At 39.7% G+C, this 18,550-nt stretch overlaps 1 protein-coding gene across 1 annotated transcript in view; it reads left to right on the top strand.

Annotated features, from left to right (window-relative positions):
- FBN1 (fibrillin 1) overlaps window positions 1–18,550 on the top strand; it is a 257,123-nt gene that overhangs the window by 103,375 nt on the left and 135,198 nt on the right. Inside the window, exons 7-8 of the mRNA XM_043473020.1 lie at window positions 14,690–14,887; window positions 18,186–18,311. Coding sequence (XP_043328955.1) covers window positions 14,690–14,887; window positions 18,186–18,311 — 324 coding nt within the window. The remainder of the gene's footprint in view (window positions 1–14,689; window positions 14,888–18,185; window positions 18,312–18,550) is intronic.

Below are 18,550 nucleotides of genomic sequence, written 5' to 3' on the forward strand. Positions count from 1 at the left end.
GGAGGAGCCTGGTAGGCTACAGCCCATGGGGTCCCAAAGAGTCAGACACGACTGAGCAACTTCACTTTCACTTTCAGGAGTTAGCTTGGGCTTCCCAGGTGGCGCTAGTGGTAAAGAACCCACCTACCAATGCAGGAAATTTAAGAGATGCAGGTTCGATCCCTGCATTGGGAAGATCCCCTGGAGGAGTGCATGGCAACCCACTCCAGTATTCTTGCCTAGAGAATCCCATGGACAGAGGAGCCTGGTTGGTTATAGTCCGTGGGGTCGTAAAGAGCCGGACATGACTGAAGTGACTTAGCTAGCTAGCTAGCTAGGAGTTAGCTACCAATTTATGTATGTCTGTGATAATTTTCTTGAAAATGTATCTGTTTCTATGTGGCCCCCACTTGAGTTACAGTTGAGCTGAGAATAAAGCTTGCTGAAGTGGTTTTGGTGTGAGCTTGTGTTAGGAAGGGTTTTATATTTTCTTTTTCTTTTTTTAAGAGAGGGTACAGTTATGTATTCCATAAAACTCAGATAAATCTGGACTAATTATCAAAGTAGTGCCACAGTCTTATGAATAACTTTTTATGAAATAGTACAGAGGCTTATTGCCTTTTTTGAGGAAGGGATACCTTTAAGAACCTGATGAAAAAGGCACAGATCTGCACACTGTACTGGATGAACTTGGCTGGTTTCAAGTAACAAAACTAGCTTACGATGCCGAAGGGGAGATTTGTTATGAGGAATCCTGGCTGCCCCAGGAACTCAAGGGCAGTGGTGCAGCAGGCTTTCCTGAGGACTGGGAGCAGGCGCCGAATGCTCCCCCAGGTTTCCCTGGGGCCTTGTGGCCTCTGTCTGCCCCTCCCTGCAGACCTAGTCCCTGCTCCATGCAAATAGCCTGCTCTGTGCTGCTTGCAGTACATCCGAGCCCTCAGCTCCCAAGTAACGACATCTGAGGTTCCAGCCACATGGGAAGATTAAGATTAATAAAGATTAATCTTAATAAAAAGTAAGACCAGTTCTCTCCAATCCCATTTCCAAATTCCTGGAGGAGAACATATGATTGGCCTGCTCAGACCTAGCACTCAGATACAAGGTCTACTCTATTCTGTCTCCAGGTCTACCATGCTGCTACGTGACGTTTACATACAATTTCAGGGCACCTTTGCATCTCCTGAGACCCAAATGTGATCTTCAAGTTAAGAACCCCAGACTAGTGAAATTTGAATGCCAGTAGCCCATCGGCACTACCTTTTAGGGGAATGGAACATGCATTTGAACAGAAGGTATTTGCATAGGCCTGGAGCTCGAGAGAGTGCTTGCTCTGTGCAGGAGTTGTGAATTTTGAATATCAGTGGTTAAATCCCAGGATGGTGAATACGACATAGATTGAATTATAACACTCTCCAAGGTTGTGGATATTATATTCCTAACTTTTACCCTTAAAGGTTTGGAAATTCAATTTTAATTATTGTTAACATGCTTCGTAAATATCCAAGGGAATACAATATAGACCTGTTCATACATTCAGAGAGCCAAAATCTGGCTCACGTTGTTTTTTCTTCCACAGTTGGAGAAAATTGTGGTGTTCGGCTTGCCTCTTGGGGCATGTTAAACCACTTTTAATGCTGTCTCTTATTATTTTCTAACCATATGCACTTTCCACACGTATCTAACTAGCTGCCTTAGATGAAACCCCAATGTCTGGCCAAGCTGATGTAAATCTTTAGTAAGTGGTGAGAAAGAACAGGGTAACACAGTGCCTCTTTAGTGTTCAGACAGGACACAGTTTAATAGTTGTAGACTTCATAGTCTCGGGCACAACTTTAGATATTTTTACCAATTCTATAGAGTGGAAATTTCTGAACCATACAGCATTCTCCCACTGGTTGCACTAGGCAAAACTTAGCTATAACTGCCTTTTCCTATCTGCCTGTATTGTATAGTATTAACATTTTGCTCTTCAGAGCATTAACCTGGGATGACTGGGACATAATTATTATTTCCAAAGAGCCTGGTGCGTATTTGTGGAATTGCTATCCTGTGCTATAAAACAGTGATCACGTGCAAGCATATAAATGTCCCCAGTCATCAAAACCTGTGTGTCACCGATAAAGTTGCCAAGAGGCCACCATGGTTGTCCAATTAGTGATACATTTTCAGTCCGTGGAGTAGATCTTGAAAATGGATGACTGTAAAATAACAGCAGAAACTCAGTTCTGAGTTTCTAAGTGCTTTTAAGTCTTCGGTCTCTGCCATATTTTGATACCAATCAGGCACAGATTTTTGTCAGGAATCTTCTTTTGTTGACTAATTAAACCTAGTGATTGGGTTTTGCTTCTGTGGCCTTGCTCGTCCCCTCAGCTTTGGTGCCTGCCTTCTACACAGTTCACTCACGTGTTCTGAGTAATGCTCGTTCTTTCTTCCAACTTGTCTGTCTTCAGTTGAGTTCAGCGCCAGACCCCGTGCTGGAAACAGTCTCAGGAATTTTTCATTCATCAGACATTTTCTTCCAAAGAAAAATTCTGAGAATAGGAGGGTCACCTTGAGAGTATATTAACATAGTTCAATTGTGTGTATCGTGTGTGTATGTGTGTGTGTGAGAGATGAGAGAGAGAGAGAGAGAGAGAGAAGCAACCTATGTATCACATACCCATAAGCAGTTGAATATTTGGTAGGAAGCCAATTCTAGAAATAACACTTCCCAACCAGCATATCGAAACTATCTCACTGTCGTTTATCTGTCTTGATGTTACAGAAAGCCCATATTTATATGAAGCACTTCTCAGTTGTGGTTAAATAGCTGAACTTTTGTCCTTGCTTTAAGTTTTCCCCCAGATCTCTGAGAATTGATAATATCACTGGAATGTGGTATGTATCTGTTTCCTGTAGAATGAACTTAGGGCTGGCAGCTAGAATGCTAGTGGTCTTGGATTCCCTTGCCCTGTCATTTCATAGAAGCAGCAGTGAAGTTCCCCTGGAGGAAATCCCACCCACCACGCCAGGATTCCGTCACATATCATTGGTCTGAGCCGTGTGTACTTAACACTCAGATTTCTGGGAGACTTGGCCAAATGTATCTGAAGTAAGAATTCCAACCATAAAATTTATATATAAATATCTGAATGTGATACGATGAAAGGCTTGCTCACAGAGGAAGGAAAGGAAGAGAAGTTTCATGAAAAAACTGAAATACATAGCACAAGATACCATTTCGTTATGCGTAGGTTTTGTTTTAACAGCATCAAGACTGACAGAGAATACAGTTTTATGCAGGGCCAGCCTCATCAATTCAAATCACCTGTCTTCCACTGGGAACTTGATTGTGAAAGTGTTGTCGTTTTAGTTGCTAAGTTGTGTCTGACTCTTTTGCAATGGCATGGACTGTAGTCTGCCGGGCTCCTCTGTCCATGGGATTTCCCAGGCAAGAACGCTGGAGTGGGTTGCCATTTCCTTCTCCAGGGGATCTTCTGACCCAGGGATCAAACTCACATTTCTTGCATTGGCAGGAGGATTCTTCATCACTCTGCCACCTGGGAAGCCCTGTGAAAGTGTAAAGAAGCTTTATATTGGTTATTGGTAGTTAGAGCCTAGTCTTCCATCAGATTCTCCACTTCAGTAAGTGACTGGCCATATATCCAGCTTCTGAAGTCAGAAACTCAGGAGACATCCTTGTCCTTTCGGTTTTCCTTACCCGTCACACTCAGTCCATCTTTACATTCTGTTGTCCTGACACCTGCCAACACCTGTTCCCCACCTGTCAACTTCTCTCCATTTCTACATCATCACCTTCTTTAGTCATCTCTATGTTTTACCTCATTTCCACTCTTGAACCTTCTAAGCGGAACTCTTTGAAAATAACACATTGTGTTTTCAGTGGCTTCCTTTTGAATCTAAAGCCAAACCCACGGTCCTCATCTTGGCCTGGAATGTGCTGTGCAATTCACTGCCTGCCTAGTGTTCCACCCTCACTGTGTGCCCCACTCCCCTTCTTCTCTCAGCTTTGGTCAGCGTGGCCTTCTTTGGTTACTGGAGAGGCCAGCTGTCTCCCAGCTCTCTCTCTCTTAAACCTGGGGAGCAGTTACTCTCATCCTCACAGCTGGCCTGCTGTCAGCTTTTAGGCCTCAGTTTGAATGTCGCCTCCTCCAAGAAGTCTTTCCTGATAACTATTATCAAAGCAAGTATCCCCAACTACTTTTCTTTTTTAATCACACCAGCACATTTATTTCATTTGTAGACTAAATCACAACCTCAAGTCTGTCGTTCCTTTTAATGTATTTATCTATATTTATTGACTACCTCCCCCAACCAGGTTGTAAACTACATGTGGTAAACTACACTTTATCCCACACTGCCCACTCATACGGCACAATTAAGATTTGTTGAATGAATAAAGGCATCCTGACTACATTTTATAGTTGTCAAGGTTACTTATTGAACCTGGTCATTGAAGTCAGAATGTCTGATTATTTTATATTTATTTTTATTTAGTATTTATTATTTTATATTATTTTATGCAGTGGGATTTTTTTTAACAGTAGTAAAATACGTAAAGTTTGCTGTTTTAGCCATTTTTATGTGTATGGTTCAGTGGCATTAAGTACATTCACATTGTGTGTAGCCGTCACCTCCATCCATCTCTAGAACTTTTTCATTTTCCCAAAGTGAAATGCTATACCCATTAAGCAATAACTCCCCATTCTTACCTCCTACAGCCCCTGGCAACCACTATTCTAGTTTCTCTCTGTGAATTTGACTATTTTAGGTACTTTATATAAATGGAACTTGTAGTGGAATATTTGTAATCAATTTGTTTTTATTACCCCTTTATTAACATAGGATTTTACCCTCCAAATGTGAAAATCTCATTTATAATAATAATACCCAAAAAGTAGTAATAATTTTCAAATTTTAATGATAAAATATTCCATTGGACTCCTTTGGAAATTTAATTTGTTTTTCGTAGAACTTATATTTGGGACTTCAGCAGTATGACAGGGCACTTTTGAGATATAAGAGTTGATCTAAGAATATGTTGGTCCTGGAAATTTTTATATTGAAGAGCATTGATCATCAGGCCCTTTACTCTTATGTCCTTAATCCTGCTTTTGGATGGTAGAGAATGTTTTCTACTTCCCGGCTTTGAAGAAAATACAAAAGAACAAATAAATCATATTGTTACATAATACTATTGTTTTTGTCTTGGTGTTCAATAGCTGATGCTCTGTGGTGAAACTGCAGTTTGGTTTAATGTGGCACTCATACAAGCCATTTTAACAGTGAATAATATCAGAGCCAGCTGGTTCTTTCAAGTTGAATTTGCAGACCATTAAAACTGAAGACACTCTGTGATTTGATCATCTTGATGGTAAATATATCACCCAAACCAGAATCTGACTTTTAGCCACCACCCCAACCATTTTTATTTTTTTCTAATAAAATAGTTTAGAGATAACTTTGGGGGGGAAAGGAAATCAGTACAGACTTGTAGGACGTGCAGTGAGGGAATGAATAATGTCAGGTAAGTGATTATTTGGAAATGAGATCTTCTCTTCCCTGAACAAGATTGCTTACTGTTTTCTTCATCATGGAGTAGAGTAAAATGTGGTAATAATTTTCTGTAGTCAAATTGCTGACACACAAAATTGGGTCCGCAGAACTATGGCCTGGATTTTGAATTGCTTAGTCTGCGTGTTAGATTAAATGCTCTACAGCACATCACCTTGCTATTGCAGTTTTGAATGATATTTGTTTAAAATGTATATGTCAGTCCTTTTAACTTACAGATGAAAGAAGTTGAAAGTCACAGAAAATATTCACACAGAATAATGTTCTTATTCCTATGCTTTGTTTCTAAAATGTTTTTTTTTTAAATTAGTTAAAATTAAGCTGTATCTCAGATACAGTTGGGGCCTCCCAGGTGGCGCAGTAGTCAAAAATCCCCATGCCGACGCAGGAGGCACAAGACACTCGAGTTTGATCCCTGGGTTGGGAAGATCCCCTGGGATCCCCTGGGGTAGGAAATGTTAATGCACTCCAAGATGTGGGTTCGATCCCTGGATTAGGAAGATCCCATAGAGTAGGAAATGGTAACCCACTCTAGTATTCTTGCCTGTAAGATTCCATGGACAGAGGAGCCTGATAGGCTATAGTCCATGGGGTTGTAAACAGTCAGACATGAATGAGCTGCTGAACACTAGCAGAACCAGTTTCTGAAAGTAAACATTTTCTGTAGTGTAGTTTAGTAAAATTTGCCAAAAGGTCATATTCTTTAAATAACATTGTGTAGACCATGTTTCAAAGGCAATCTTGCATGTAGTATTTCATAGAAATGTAGGATTAGAAAGTAGATTAAAAATTTATTGGGTCATTAAAAAAAAAAACAGTGAATGAAGTAGGAGAGGCACTACTGCATAGGAAAATTAGCTCTGAAAGGATTTCCACCCCGCCCTAAGAATTTTTATTACCAAGTATTTCAAACCTCCATTAAAGTTGAAATAATAATAGAAGGATACCCACATACCTTCTACCTACACTAAATATTTGTTAACATTTTCCCACTTCTATACATATACTGTCTATGTATATCAGTTTAGTTCAATTGCTCAGTCGTGTCTGACTGTTTGTGACTCCATGGACTGCAGCACACCAGGCTTCCCAGGCTTTCATCACCAACTCCCAGAGCTTGCTCAAACTCATGTCCATCAAGTTGGTGATACCATCCAACTGTCTCATCCTCTGTCGTCCCCTTCTCCTCCTGCCTTCAGTCTTTCCCAGCATCAGTATATATGTATGTGTATATATAATATATATATCTGTACATAATGTATATTAATATATGCATATGTATTATATATTATATGTGTATATATATGTATGTCTGTATTTTCCATATTATATATAATTTCATTATTGTTATTGTTCAGTGCTAAGTTGTGTCCAACTTTTTCCAACCCCATGGACTGCAGCACTCCAGGCTTCCCTGTCCTTTGCTGTCTCCCAGAGTTTGCTCAATCTCATGCCCATTGAGTCAGTGATGTAATCCAACCATCTCATCCTTTGTTGTTCCCTCCTCCTCCTGCTCTCAGGCTTTCCCAGCATCAGGGTCTTTTCCAATGAGTCAGCTCTTCACCTCAGGGGGCCAAAGTATTGGAGCTTCAGTGTCAGTCCTTCCAATGAATATTCAGGGTTGGTTTCCTTTAGGATTGACTGGCTTGATAACTCCTTGCTGTTCAAGGGACTCTCAAGAGTCTTCTCAGCACCACAGTTCAAAAGCATCAATTCTTTGGCTCTCAACCTTCTTTATGGTCCAACTCTCATATCCATACATGACTACAGGAAAAAGCATAGCTTTGACAATGTGGACCTTTGTCAGCAAAATGATGTCTCTGCTTTTTAATACAACATCAAGGCTTGTCCTTCTCCCCTTGGACAGCCCAGGGATTGAACCCGGATCTCCTGCATTGCAGACGGATTCCTTACTGTCTGGGCCACCAGAGAAGCCCATATATAATTTTATATATATTTAATTTGTATATATTTAATGTAAATTGTATATTTAATTATATAATATATGGTATCAGTATGATTTATAATGCATATTATAAATGTATGTACTATTATCTATGTATAATTATATATTATGTCTGACTCATTGGAAAAGACCATGATGCTTGGAAAGATTGAGGGCAGGAGGAGAAATGGGCAACAGGGAATGAGACGGTTGGATGGCATCACTGACTCATTGGACATGAATTTGAGCAAGTTCCAGGAGAGTGAAGGACAGGAAAGCCTGGTGTGTTGCAGTCCATAGGGTTGCAAAGAATCAGACCTAACTGAGCAACTGAAGAAGAACAACAATACACTTGTGGTCTGTTTTGCTAAATCATTTGAAAATTAAATTGCATACATCATAGCACTTCACCTCTAAAAAATAAGGCTATCTCATATATAACCACAATCCCATGATCACATCTAAGAGAACAGTTCCACAATATCTTCTAGTGTCCAGCTCATATAAAATTTCTCCAGTTGTCTCTTTTTGAAACAGTATCCAGTAAAGTTTTGGTTATTAGTATCTCTTTAATCTAAAATAATAACTCTACCTTCTTTTTTGTGTATGAGGGGTCATTGACTTTTGGGAAAGTTTAGGCCAGTTGTCTTTGAAAATCATGTATGCTTGATTTTCCGATTCCTTCTTCGTGGTGTTATTTATCTTGCTCTTCTATCCCTGTATATCCTCTTGGCTAGAAGCTAGGTAGGTCTGGAAGTCTGATTTAAGGTTTGACTGTTTTTGGCATCAACTTCTTAGATAATGTTTAGTATTTCATATTTCATCATATCAACATGTGTGTGGAAAGATTTCAAAGTGTTCCACGGTAGTGCAATTCTGGAGGAAATGAAAAGTTAACTTTTGGTGTTACTGACGTGAAGTTTGATCAATGTCTTTGGATCCTGTCTGGAGAATCCCCCTGGAATTTTACTCAACTACCAGCACCCATACTAGACAAGGAAGCTGGAAATGGGAGTTTATGGTAGTGCAGTGATGTCGTGAATATAAATGTGCTTTGTCACACTGGAAAGAGAGCTTGGCAGTTAGGACTGTTAGGACAGTGGAGTAGTTGGTGGTTAGCCCTCTTAAATTTTGATTTGTTGTTTGGCTTAGTAAGCTTGTAGTCAATATAATTGCTAAGGGATATAATAAAGTGCCTCATAATCAGTCAGCCCTATGGAAATGAATTCTACTTTGTTGTGATTAGAATGCCCATCCTGATTGAGAGACAGAGTTATGTTGCGTGGCAGTGATCCCAGTTTATGGCGTGTCTCACATTTCTAAGGTTAGACATTCAGGTGAGCAGTCAGCTGTGTTATAAGCACTTTGCAAACTCACTTATGGATGCCCAGGCACCATGCCACATCTACTGAATCACCTTCCATGAGGGAGGTGTATGGCAGGGCAAGGCTGAGGCTCAAGCATCAGTTCAGTTCAGTTCAGTCGCTCAGTCGTGTCCTACTCTTTGCAACCCCATGAACCGCAGCACGCCAGGCCTCCCTGTCCATCACCAACTCCCGGAGTTCAGCCAAACTCATGTCCATTGAGTTGGTGATGCCATCCAACTGTCTCATCCTCTGTTGTCCCTTTCTTCTTCTGCCCTCAATCTTTCCCAGCATCAGGGTCTTTTCAAATGAGTCAGCTCTTCGCATCAGGCGGCCGAAGTATTGTAGTTTCAGCTTCAGCATCAGTCCTTTCAGTGAATATTCAGGACTGATCTCCTTTAGAATGGACTGGTTGGATCTCCTTGCAGTCCAAGCATCAATATTTTGCAAAACATCCCCAGGTGATTTGGTTAGGTCCTAAGGCTAAGAATGATTGGAGTAAGAAGAAATAGTAGCAATTGAGACTGATTATGATCATGGAACTTCTTTGCCTTCATTTTGCTCAGACTGAAAGTTCTCTCAACTCCTTCCTCAAAAGGCTGTATTGAAATTCTGTATGTCAGGAGCTTAATGTGGCCAACCTACCTGGAAGGAAGAAGCATGCTGTGACCCTCTGTGTTGTGGATAAATTGATATCTTATTATTTTGTTTATAATTTTTATGAAAAGATGTATTTAAAATAATTGGAGCCTGGTGCCCAAAATTATATCCTTGTGTCTTCCCTGCAGTTTGTGGTTTAGTGACTGGGCAGGAGTGACAAGAAATCATTGTACCACATAATATTCTTTTTCTATGAATGATGCATTTGCTTCAGGGTGAAGTCTGATTGCAAGTGAAAGTGAAATAATACCACAGGTTACAGCATTCTGAGCTGTAGATCTGGGAAGGAGCTGAGGATGGGAGGCTGCAGACATACGTTGGTTCAATCCCAAGCCTTGAGGCCAAATCTGTTGGGACTGGGGAACAATCCTTGAGCCTAACCACTCATAATGGGAACATGTAGATGCAGAATTTCCCATGAACTAGCCACACTAGAGTAAGCCAGTTAAAAACAATTAAAATTGCATTTTTATTTTAGAAAGGCTTGGCCCATTGCCCTAGTTCATGGAGGTCTTATAAGGAAGTGATTGTAGAGCAATCTGTGAACACAAAATATTTTTAATGCTATATTTTATTTGCACTAGGAATAATGATTTACATTGCAGGAATGAGTCAGATATTATCCAAGCATTGAATTAGGCACATTCCCTGTCTAAAGCTGGGACTGTCTGAAAAAGAGTGTGTAAATTTAGCCTAGTATCACATAAGTGCTATGGGAATAATTGTAAATAATTGGATTATTAGTAAGGAATTGGGAGTATGGGCAGATTTTTTTCTGTGGTTGGAGTATTGGACAAAAAACAGCATAACTTTGGCAATCTAAATGAAGCACAGGACAAAAGGCACATGCTGCCAAATAAGAATGACATTTGAAAACCACGTTAATACAGCATTTACCTTCCAAGAGATTTTTAGATCCAATTCTGTTTCATCCAGATTATGCCTCTCCCTCTGTAATCAGCCATTTTTGTTGAAAACTTGACTCTTCAAGTACCCTTACGTCCACTTGCTAAGCTGCACTGTCAGATGAGCTGGTTTTTCTCTTTGTCTGTAGTGATAAGGATCTAGTGAGGAAATGTGTCAAGTCAAAAGATTTCTGTTGTACATATTCCAACTATTTGCCAAATATATAGTGTATTTAATAAAGATGGATCCCTGTGGGCTCTAGAGATGCCTAATGAATATTGTCAGAATTAACAAGTATTGTTTCTATTCCATGTGTTTCATATTGAAATGAGGGCAAAAATTACTGACCCTGGAAAAGTCTTAAGGGTTATTTTTCTTTGATGAAAACCTTCCAGTGAGGAATTCATGTCTGAAGTCTTGAACCAGTGTTAGATAGGACTGACTCAGATTTTCCTAGCATTTTCTACTGTGCCTTGATTTTGCTGGTGTCACTCACAAAACACTGTATTTGCATATACCCTTAATCTTTGCCGTCCTCATATGTAAGAATTCCATAGAGTATCTTGGCAAAACAAAGAGGAAAAACAAACCCAAACAGTTTTGAAAACTATAAATTAAAATTCATGTTCCATTATGTTTTATAAAGACTGAAAAATGACATACCAACATGAGTCTGTTGGATTAAGATATTTACATTTGTCTCAATAAGTTAAGAAGAAAATAAGAAGTAAACCTAAATTTCCTTCTTTGTTACCTAACATGGAAGATTTAATTTTTTAAGTAAAAGATTATGTTGCTGTGATCTTTCAGTCTCAACTGTAAGATGTATATAGTCATAAAAGTCTTGATGTGTGTTGCATAAGATTAAATTAAATTATTGAGTAAATTTTGTTATAACTTGATGGAAAATTATGTAGCAATTAAGGTCATATTTTGGAATAGTATTTACATGGGAAAATGATTTTGGCAACATTAAGTAAAAAAAAATAGCAGGATTCAAATTTGACTGTTGGGTATAATTCCAATTTTGTGATTAAAAAAGATAAAGATACATATAAAATTATGTAGGGTAATATAAGAAATCAAGGTTTCTTTAGGTGCCATTATATGTGATTTTTAATTTCTTATTTATATATCACTGCCTTTTTCTAATTAACTGAAATAATTATTTTTGAATCAGAGAAATATATAAAAGATTATAATATAAAATAAACAACATCTATCAGAGAAGTATTTATTAAATGCCCTTAGTAGTATTTGGGACTTCCCTGGTCGCTCAGGCAGTAAAGAATCTGCCTGCAATGTAGGTGACTCAGATTTGATCTCTGGGTCAGGAAGATCCCCTGGAGAAGGGAATGGCTACCCACGCTAGTATTCTTGCCTGGAGAATGCTATGGACAGAGGAGGCTGGCGGGCTATAGTTCATGGAAACGCAAAGAATTTAACATGACTGAGTGACTAACCCACACAAGTACTATTTGGAAGAACTGAGCCAAAGAAAGAATGATGGCTTAAGCATTTGACTTTGTCCAGGCACTTAATGTGTTTAGGAGCAATTTGGTTGTATACCACTATGGTGCTGAGTGACTTCTTTATTGACAGAATGAAATGAGGGCAGAGATTTTATTCAACAGCTCAAGCACTTTTGTATTCTTGTTTGAATACAGTGTCTATGGAAGACAATAGTAGATTTTTAATAGATATGGCATATTATGAAGGATATTAAAATATACTTAGAATTTGACAATATAAAAAGGTAATATAATCAGGTAAAAAAATGTGGAAACAGAAAAAGACAATAGTAAACTGAGAAAGTATCAGGAAATAGGGCTGGAAAGATGGGCAAGGGCAGCAAAGGTCTAAGGTTAGCTTTCTGAAAAGATAATGCTAGTGCTGTTTATGTACCAATTGCACAACTTTTGGCCTGTTTGCATATTCCTTACTAGTGTTTACTTAATATTGTTCTTTATGTTCAAATTTCTTTTATTCATTCACATCATAGCAAACACCCCTATGAAATTATGAGTCTGGTGTGTTTGTATTTTTTAATAATACAAATTAAAATTAACATGTGACTATTAAAACCATATGATATAAAACTGCCTTGCATCCAATCATAGCACACTTGGGTAAGCACTGGAGTAGAGAGACAGAGATATGGAGATAAGGACTTGACCTTTAGACCATTCTGCCCATCTGTCAAGTGCTGCCATAATTTGGGCTGATTTTCTTGCTATACTTGACTGGATAAAGCTTTGTGTTTGGAATTTCTTAGAAGGCTCATCTTCCAGCACAGGCATTAGGGCAGTGCCATTGACCGCAGGTGACCCATTCTAGCAAGATAGAAGGAAGAGTGAGGAATAACATCTAGTGATGGGGAGCAGATGGGGTCGCAATTGGAACAGAGAGAAAGGAGGAAGAAATACACAGGATGGAGGTCCTCCAACTGGTAAGAGTCAGCTATTGCCCAAATATTGTCATGGTTCAGCCTGTTCACTCTTGTGGGTACTGTGATAAAAGAGTTGTCCTGAGTGAATTGCATCTCCTGTCCCCTGAACTACTTGGAGAAAGAAAAAAGAACATCAAGATGAAAATATAGCCCAGTCACAGCCAGTGATTTTCATAAACCTGTAGAATTCAGTGGTGAATGGAACTTAAATGGGGTCACTTAGTCCACCCCTGGACTCATAGGAAATGCTCTATCTGTGCATTTCTGAAAGTGACATGAGAAAGCACGTAGTGTTGGCTTGTGGATAGGAGCCCATGAGCCTTCCCGCAGTCCAGCCTCCCTTATCTGCCAAGACCTCTCTAGAATAGAAAGGGCCGTTGTGGCCCAGATTTCCACTAGAGGCAGGCTGGCGATGGCCTGGCTTTGGTCCGCTGTGCTCACTATATCATAATCTTTCTTGTTTGCTGGCTGCTGAATCCAGATTGACTTTCTCCCTTTAGTTTAAAAAAAAAAAAAAAAAAGGAGATTTTATATCGGGCGAGAATACTTGAAAATGGAACTTCTGCTGGGGTCTCAGTGTATCCCTGTTTGCTTTAAAATGATCCTTTTGTACATCTGTGTCTCTTTTTCTGTTTTGCATATAGGGTTATCATTACCATCTTTCTAAATTCCATATATATGTGTTAGTATGCTGTATTGGTCTTTATCTTTCTGGCTTACTTCACTCTGTATGATGGGCTCCAGTTTCATCCATCTCATTAGAACTGATTCAAATGAATTCTTTTTAAACAGACTTTTAGACTCTGTGGGAGAAGGTAAGGGTGGGATGTTTTGAGAGAACAGCATCGAAACATGTATATTATCAAGGGTGAAACAGATCACCAGCCCAGGTTGGCTGCATGAGACAAGTGCCCAGGGCTGGTGCACTGGGAAGACCCAGAGGGGATCGGGTGGGGAGGGAGGTGGGAGGGGGGATCGGGATGGGGAATACATGTAAATCCATGGCTGATTCATGTCAATGTATGGCAAAAACCACTACAATATTGTAAAGTAATTAGCCTCCAACTAATAAAAAAAAAATGATCCTTTTGCCTGTGGGGCATGGTGATTTCAGATCAGTGCCCTCTCTTTTAAATATCCGATGTCTTTTGCAGAGCTAACTGTTTTGGTGGTGGTTTTTGTTTTGAATGAGGTTTTTTTCTTTTTATTGGCTTGCTTGTTTTTTTTGTTTTTTGTATTTGAAGTAAGATGGACCCAATCAAAAGAAACAAAGAACTATTTCCTTTTTTCAAGAAACTCCGGAGAAAAAGGTGTGCTGACTTGCCTTGTTGCAAGTTTGAAATTCTTTGTTTTCACCAACCTAAATAATAATAGACTGTAAGCTTAATGAGGGCAGGGGTTTGATCTCTTTTAATCACCAAAGCATCTATATAAAGCATGGGAACTGATTTGTAATCATTCCTGATACATTTTCTTAGGTGAATGAATGTGTAAATAACATTATTGTGTCATTTTTGGATAGCATGTCCCAGTTGTAAAGTATTTTCCATTAGCTCATCTGATCCTCACAACAGCATCTTCAAAGTGGATAGAAGCTGATGTTTTTATCCTCATTGGGTAGATAAGGTAAATGCAGTTCAGAAGTGGAATGGTGTACCCCAGGCTTCACATGGAAGTTGGTGATGTGTGGTTCTTTCTATTCCTGAAGACCATTTCGCAATTTGTAATCCGGCAAGATGGGTCCAGCTGTTCTTCTGTGTGATAGTTCCTGCTTTTCTAGACCTTCACGGAATTCTCCTTCTTTCTTTTCAGATTACAGGACAGGTCCATGTTTTACTGTGATCAGCAACCAGATGTGCCAGGGACAGCTCAGCGGGATTGTCTGCACGAAGACGCTCTGCTGTGCCACGGTCGGCCGCGCCTGGGGCCACCCCTGTGAGATGTGTCCTGCCCAGCCCCACCCCTGTCGCCGCGGCTTCATTCCAAATATCCGCACAGGAGCTTGTCAAGGTAAAGCCCGGGCCAGTGGAGTTATTAATGGATCCATCTTATTTGCTCTGGAGAGCCATTCTCCAGTGAAGTTGGAGAGAATGGAAAAGCAGTGTCAGAGGCATAACTTCACGATTTCGCTGACGGCATGATCTCCAACTTAGGCATTAGGAGCGTGGCTCGGGAGAGAGCAGCTGGCCCCTCTGGAGTTTTTCCTTGCCAGCAGTCCCCCTGCCCCCCCGCTCTGACCCCCAAGTGTTTCCCAGGAGTGATATGATTCTGTTTACAGCGATGTTGTACATTATAGTAATGCTGTGTATAAACATGAAACAAAATTTGTGAACAAGGTAGTTTGTTTTTCTTAGGTTTTTTTTTCCTCCCTCCTTTTGAAATTGTTGGAGTTCCTCTGTTTCATGGGTTGTACTTAGTTGACCTGAAAAAAAATTGTTCCTCTCTCCATTTTACATGCTACATTATGCTTTTTCTTTTTTATAAAACAAGTCAGAAATAAATTAGGATTTGTTTCACAGTTTTAAATATCCCCAGATGTCGCCCGCTCGCTTCTTCTCCTGCCTCCCATAGAAGCCCTTACTCTGTTTTTGGCTTTTACTCCTGCTCTTCCAGCTGTACAAATTCTTTTATTGTCTGGATGTCTGGCAGGAAATAGGAGGAAGTGAACAGAGGCAGCTCTCCGCTAAACTGACGGGCCTGAAAACTTCCAGCCTGTATCTGTTTCCTTTAGACATCTTCAGTGCTTTTTTAGAAAGTTGCAGTATTTTCAGAAAATTCAAGGTATGCTTTTCAGAGGCACATAGATCCTAGTTTGGTTTTGTTCTATATGTCCATTCTAAGGATAATGTGCAGTGAAACAGAGCTTGAGCTTAATCACACACTTCTGTGGAGCTCCTTTAAATTATACTTCAATAAATTCTAGTTCAGATCCTGGCGCTTTGAATGTATCCTTCTGAATGTTAGGAGTAGCAGGAAGTCACGTTGAAACCCTAGAATCACAAAAGGGTAGATTGTACAATTTTATGTAATAAAGAGTAAATTTCATTCTGCTTTTCCTCTGGTGCCTTCTTATTTTTCTCATCCTTGGAAAGTCTTAGGGAGTTTTGAAAAAAATTGTTGGCCTTGGTGTTCTGAAGATGGCTAATACCCCTGAACTCACCAACAGTGACCAGAAAGCCAGATTTGAGGGCCCCGCTGCCCACCCATGAGCCCCAGACAGAGGCTGAGGTGCTGAAAGAATCTGGGGGAAGAGAATAAAGAGAGGGAGGGAAATACTGCTTCTCCATAGCTTTGATATTCATTTTGAACAACCCAGACTTTTCCACCATTTTCTTTCTGTTCCTTTCTGACTCTGCTATTCAACATCCAAGGGAAAAAAGAGCTTTTTTATAAGAATAAAATTTATGAAAACCCATGGAATCAAAATGGCACTTATAGTACCACTTTGAGAATGAAATTCTTCATGCTTTTTTTTTTTTTTGAAAGAATCTGTTATCAGCTTGGGGCCTGTTTCCCTGCTAGTGTTTTTAGTCCTTAGTATAGATGTGAGGGGCTGTGGGCAGTGGGCTCAGAGAAGAGTTTATTCCATCTTCAACCTTGGAATATATGACCAGTGGAGAAGTGTCCCATATATATTTCCTCTTGGCTGGAAATCATGATTGACAAGACTATCTAGTTTTGCTTCCATGTCCAATTTTAATTTCAAATAACATTTTAATGAACACATTCAGCATATCAAGAATGGAAAATTCTGGTGTAAGACAAAATAGAGATCAGCTATAAAACATAATCTAATTATACTCACATATTGTCATTGATTTGTGGGGCCAGGACGTTTCATTTAAAACAGCAAATGACAATTTATACCAAAATAAACTGTTGTTCAGGCAGCAACCCTCTTCTCAGACGGCAACTTGTTTCAAAAACAGAGATTATTAGAGATTTTACAATTGCAATTGCTCTCTCACTTCACACAATGAAGAGTAAAACTAAAAGGTCAGTAGGCTTCCATGTTTCCAAAAAAATACCTAGAGGGAGAAAAGTTAGACCGCCTCCCTAGGGTTTCTTATTAAACCAGAGTTTTGTGTGTTATGGATGAAGAGATTGAGAATATACGTTTACATTTACCAGCATCTTTCTAATGAGCGAGGAATGATAACTTTTGTTCCTGGAAAGTTAATATTTGGGGTTCCAGGTAGGACCACAGTTATTTCTTGAGTGCTGAGGGTTTAGCAGTGAACAAAACAGACAAAGAAACTGCACTCTGGAACCTCGTTTTGAAAACATCAAAACAAAGCAAACAGATATTTATTAGGTCAGCTGGTGATTGGTCCTATGGGAAAACATGAAAGAGTAAGGAAGAGTGGTGAATGATGGGGAGCGAGGTGGGTGGCATGGAGAAGGTCCCCTGCTGCAGTAGAGCAGAGGCCTAATGGCGGGCGGGGACAGCATGAGCCACGCAGCTCTGTGGAAGGAGGATAGTCTAGGCAGGGGCCCCTCCTGCCAAGCCCTGAGGCAGGAGTAACTTTGCTGTATTTGAAGAACGGCAGGGAAGCCAGTGTGGATGGAGAGGAGTGAGAAAAGGGAGAAGGTTAGGAGATGAGGTCAGAGAGTAGAGGGGTCCGTTAGACTCTTGCAGGACTTAGCATGGAGCTGGGACAGGAGCCGACTTACCTTTAAAAAGGTTCCCTCTGGTGGCTGCTCCGCTGTCTCTTCTTGGCTTAATTTCCTGGGTTGTTTAATTTTTATTGTGCAAGACAATTCTCCAGAATTTACGGTGAACATTTTCCATTTCATTTGTATAAAAACATGAGCTGTCTCATGTAGTCTGAGTGATCTCATTCAAGTAAATTCTGTTTGAACTGAATCACTCAATACAACTCTTAAAGACAATGTTACTATAGAAATGTGTTGCATTTTGACTCTAAGGATTTCTCAAATACCTCTAGTTATCACTGTCGATCTTTTCATTATCGTATCCTTATACTCTGCGGCGTGCATAATAAAACTCACAAAAGTTAGTACCAACATGCTCCTGTGTATGAGGAACGATGGAAGATGGGGAAATAAAAGAATACTTGTGACTTCTAATAGAGTATTACTGACAAAGTTATGTTACTCAAATTATTCATTTCGCATAATGTAATTGGGAGAAACGGTTTCTCTCATCATGTTCCAACTGCGGTGATAGACAGAAAATGCACTGATATAAATGTGATAACTGTGGACAAACTATCATATTGTCTTCTGCAATGAATTTGATATGAATTTCTTTCTCTCTGTCTCGCTCACTTCTAAAATCTGACAGATGTGGACGAATGCCAGGCCATCCCTGGGCTCTGTCAAGGAGGAAATTGCATTAATACTGTTGGGTCTTTTGAGTGCAAATGCCCTGCTGGACACAAATTTAATGAAGTGTCACAAAAATGTGAAGGTAAGAAATATCGTGCTTTGCAGTCAAGGGGTGGAGGGGCGGACAAAACCCACATCAGTGATAAGCTATTTTCAAATTGTTCCTAAATCCTTCTGTCTTGGTTATTCCCGTGAATGTGTAAATATAATATTCTTACCAGGAATAATATGCCTTTCTGCTATTGAACCAGCAAAAGCCTGCAGCTTTTTCCATTTTTATAGACCCAAAGTAAGAGATCCATCTGAATCAAATTAAATATT

The sequence above is a fragment of the Cervus canadensis genome, chromosome 6 (genome assembly GCF_019320065.1).
Source record: "Cervus canadensis isolate Bull #8, Minnesota chromosome 6, ASM1932006v1, whole genome shotgun sequence".
Lineage (NCBI taxonomy): Eukaryota > Metazoa > Chordata > Mammalia > Artiodactyla > Cervidae > Cervus > Cervus canadensis.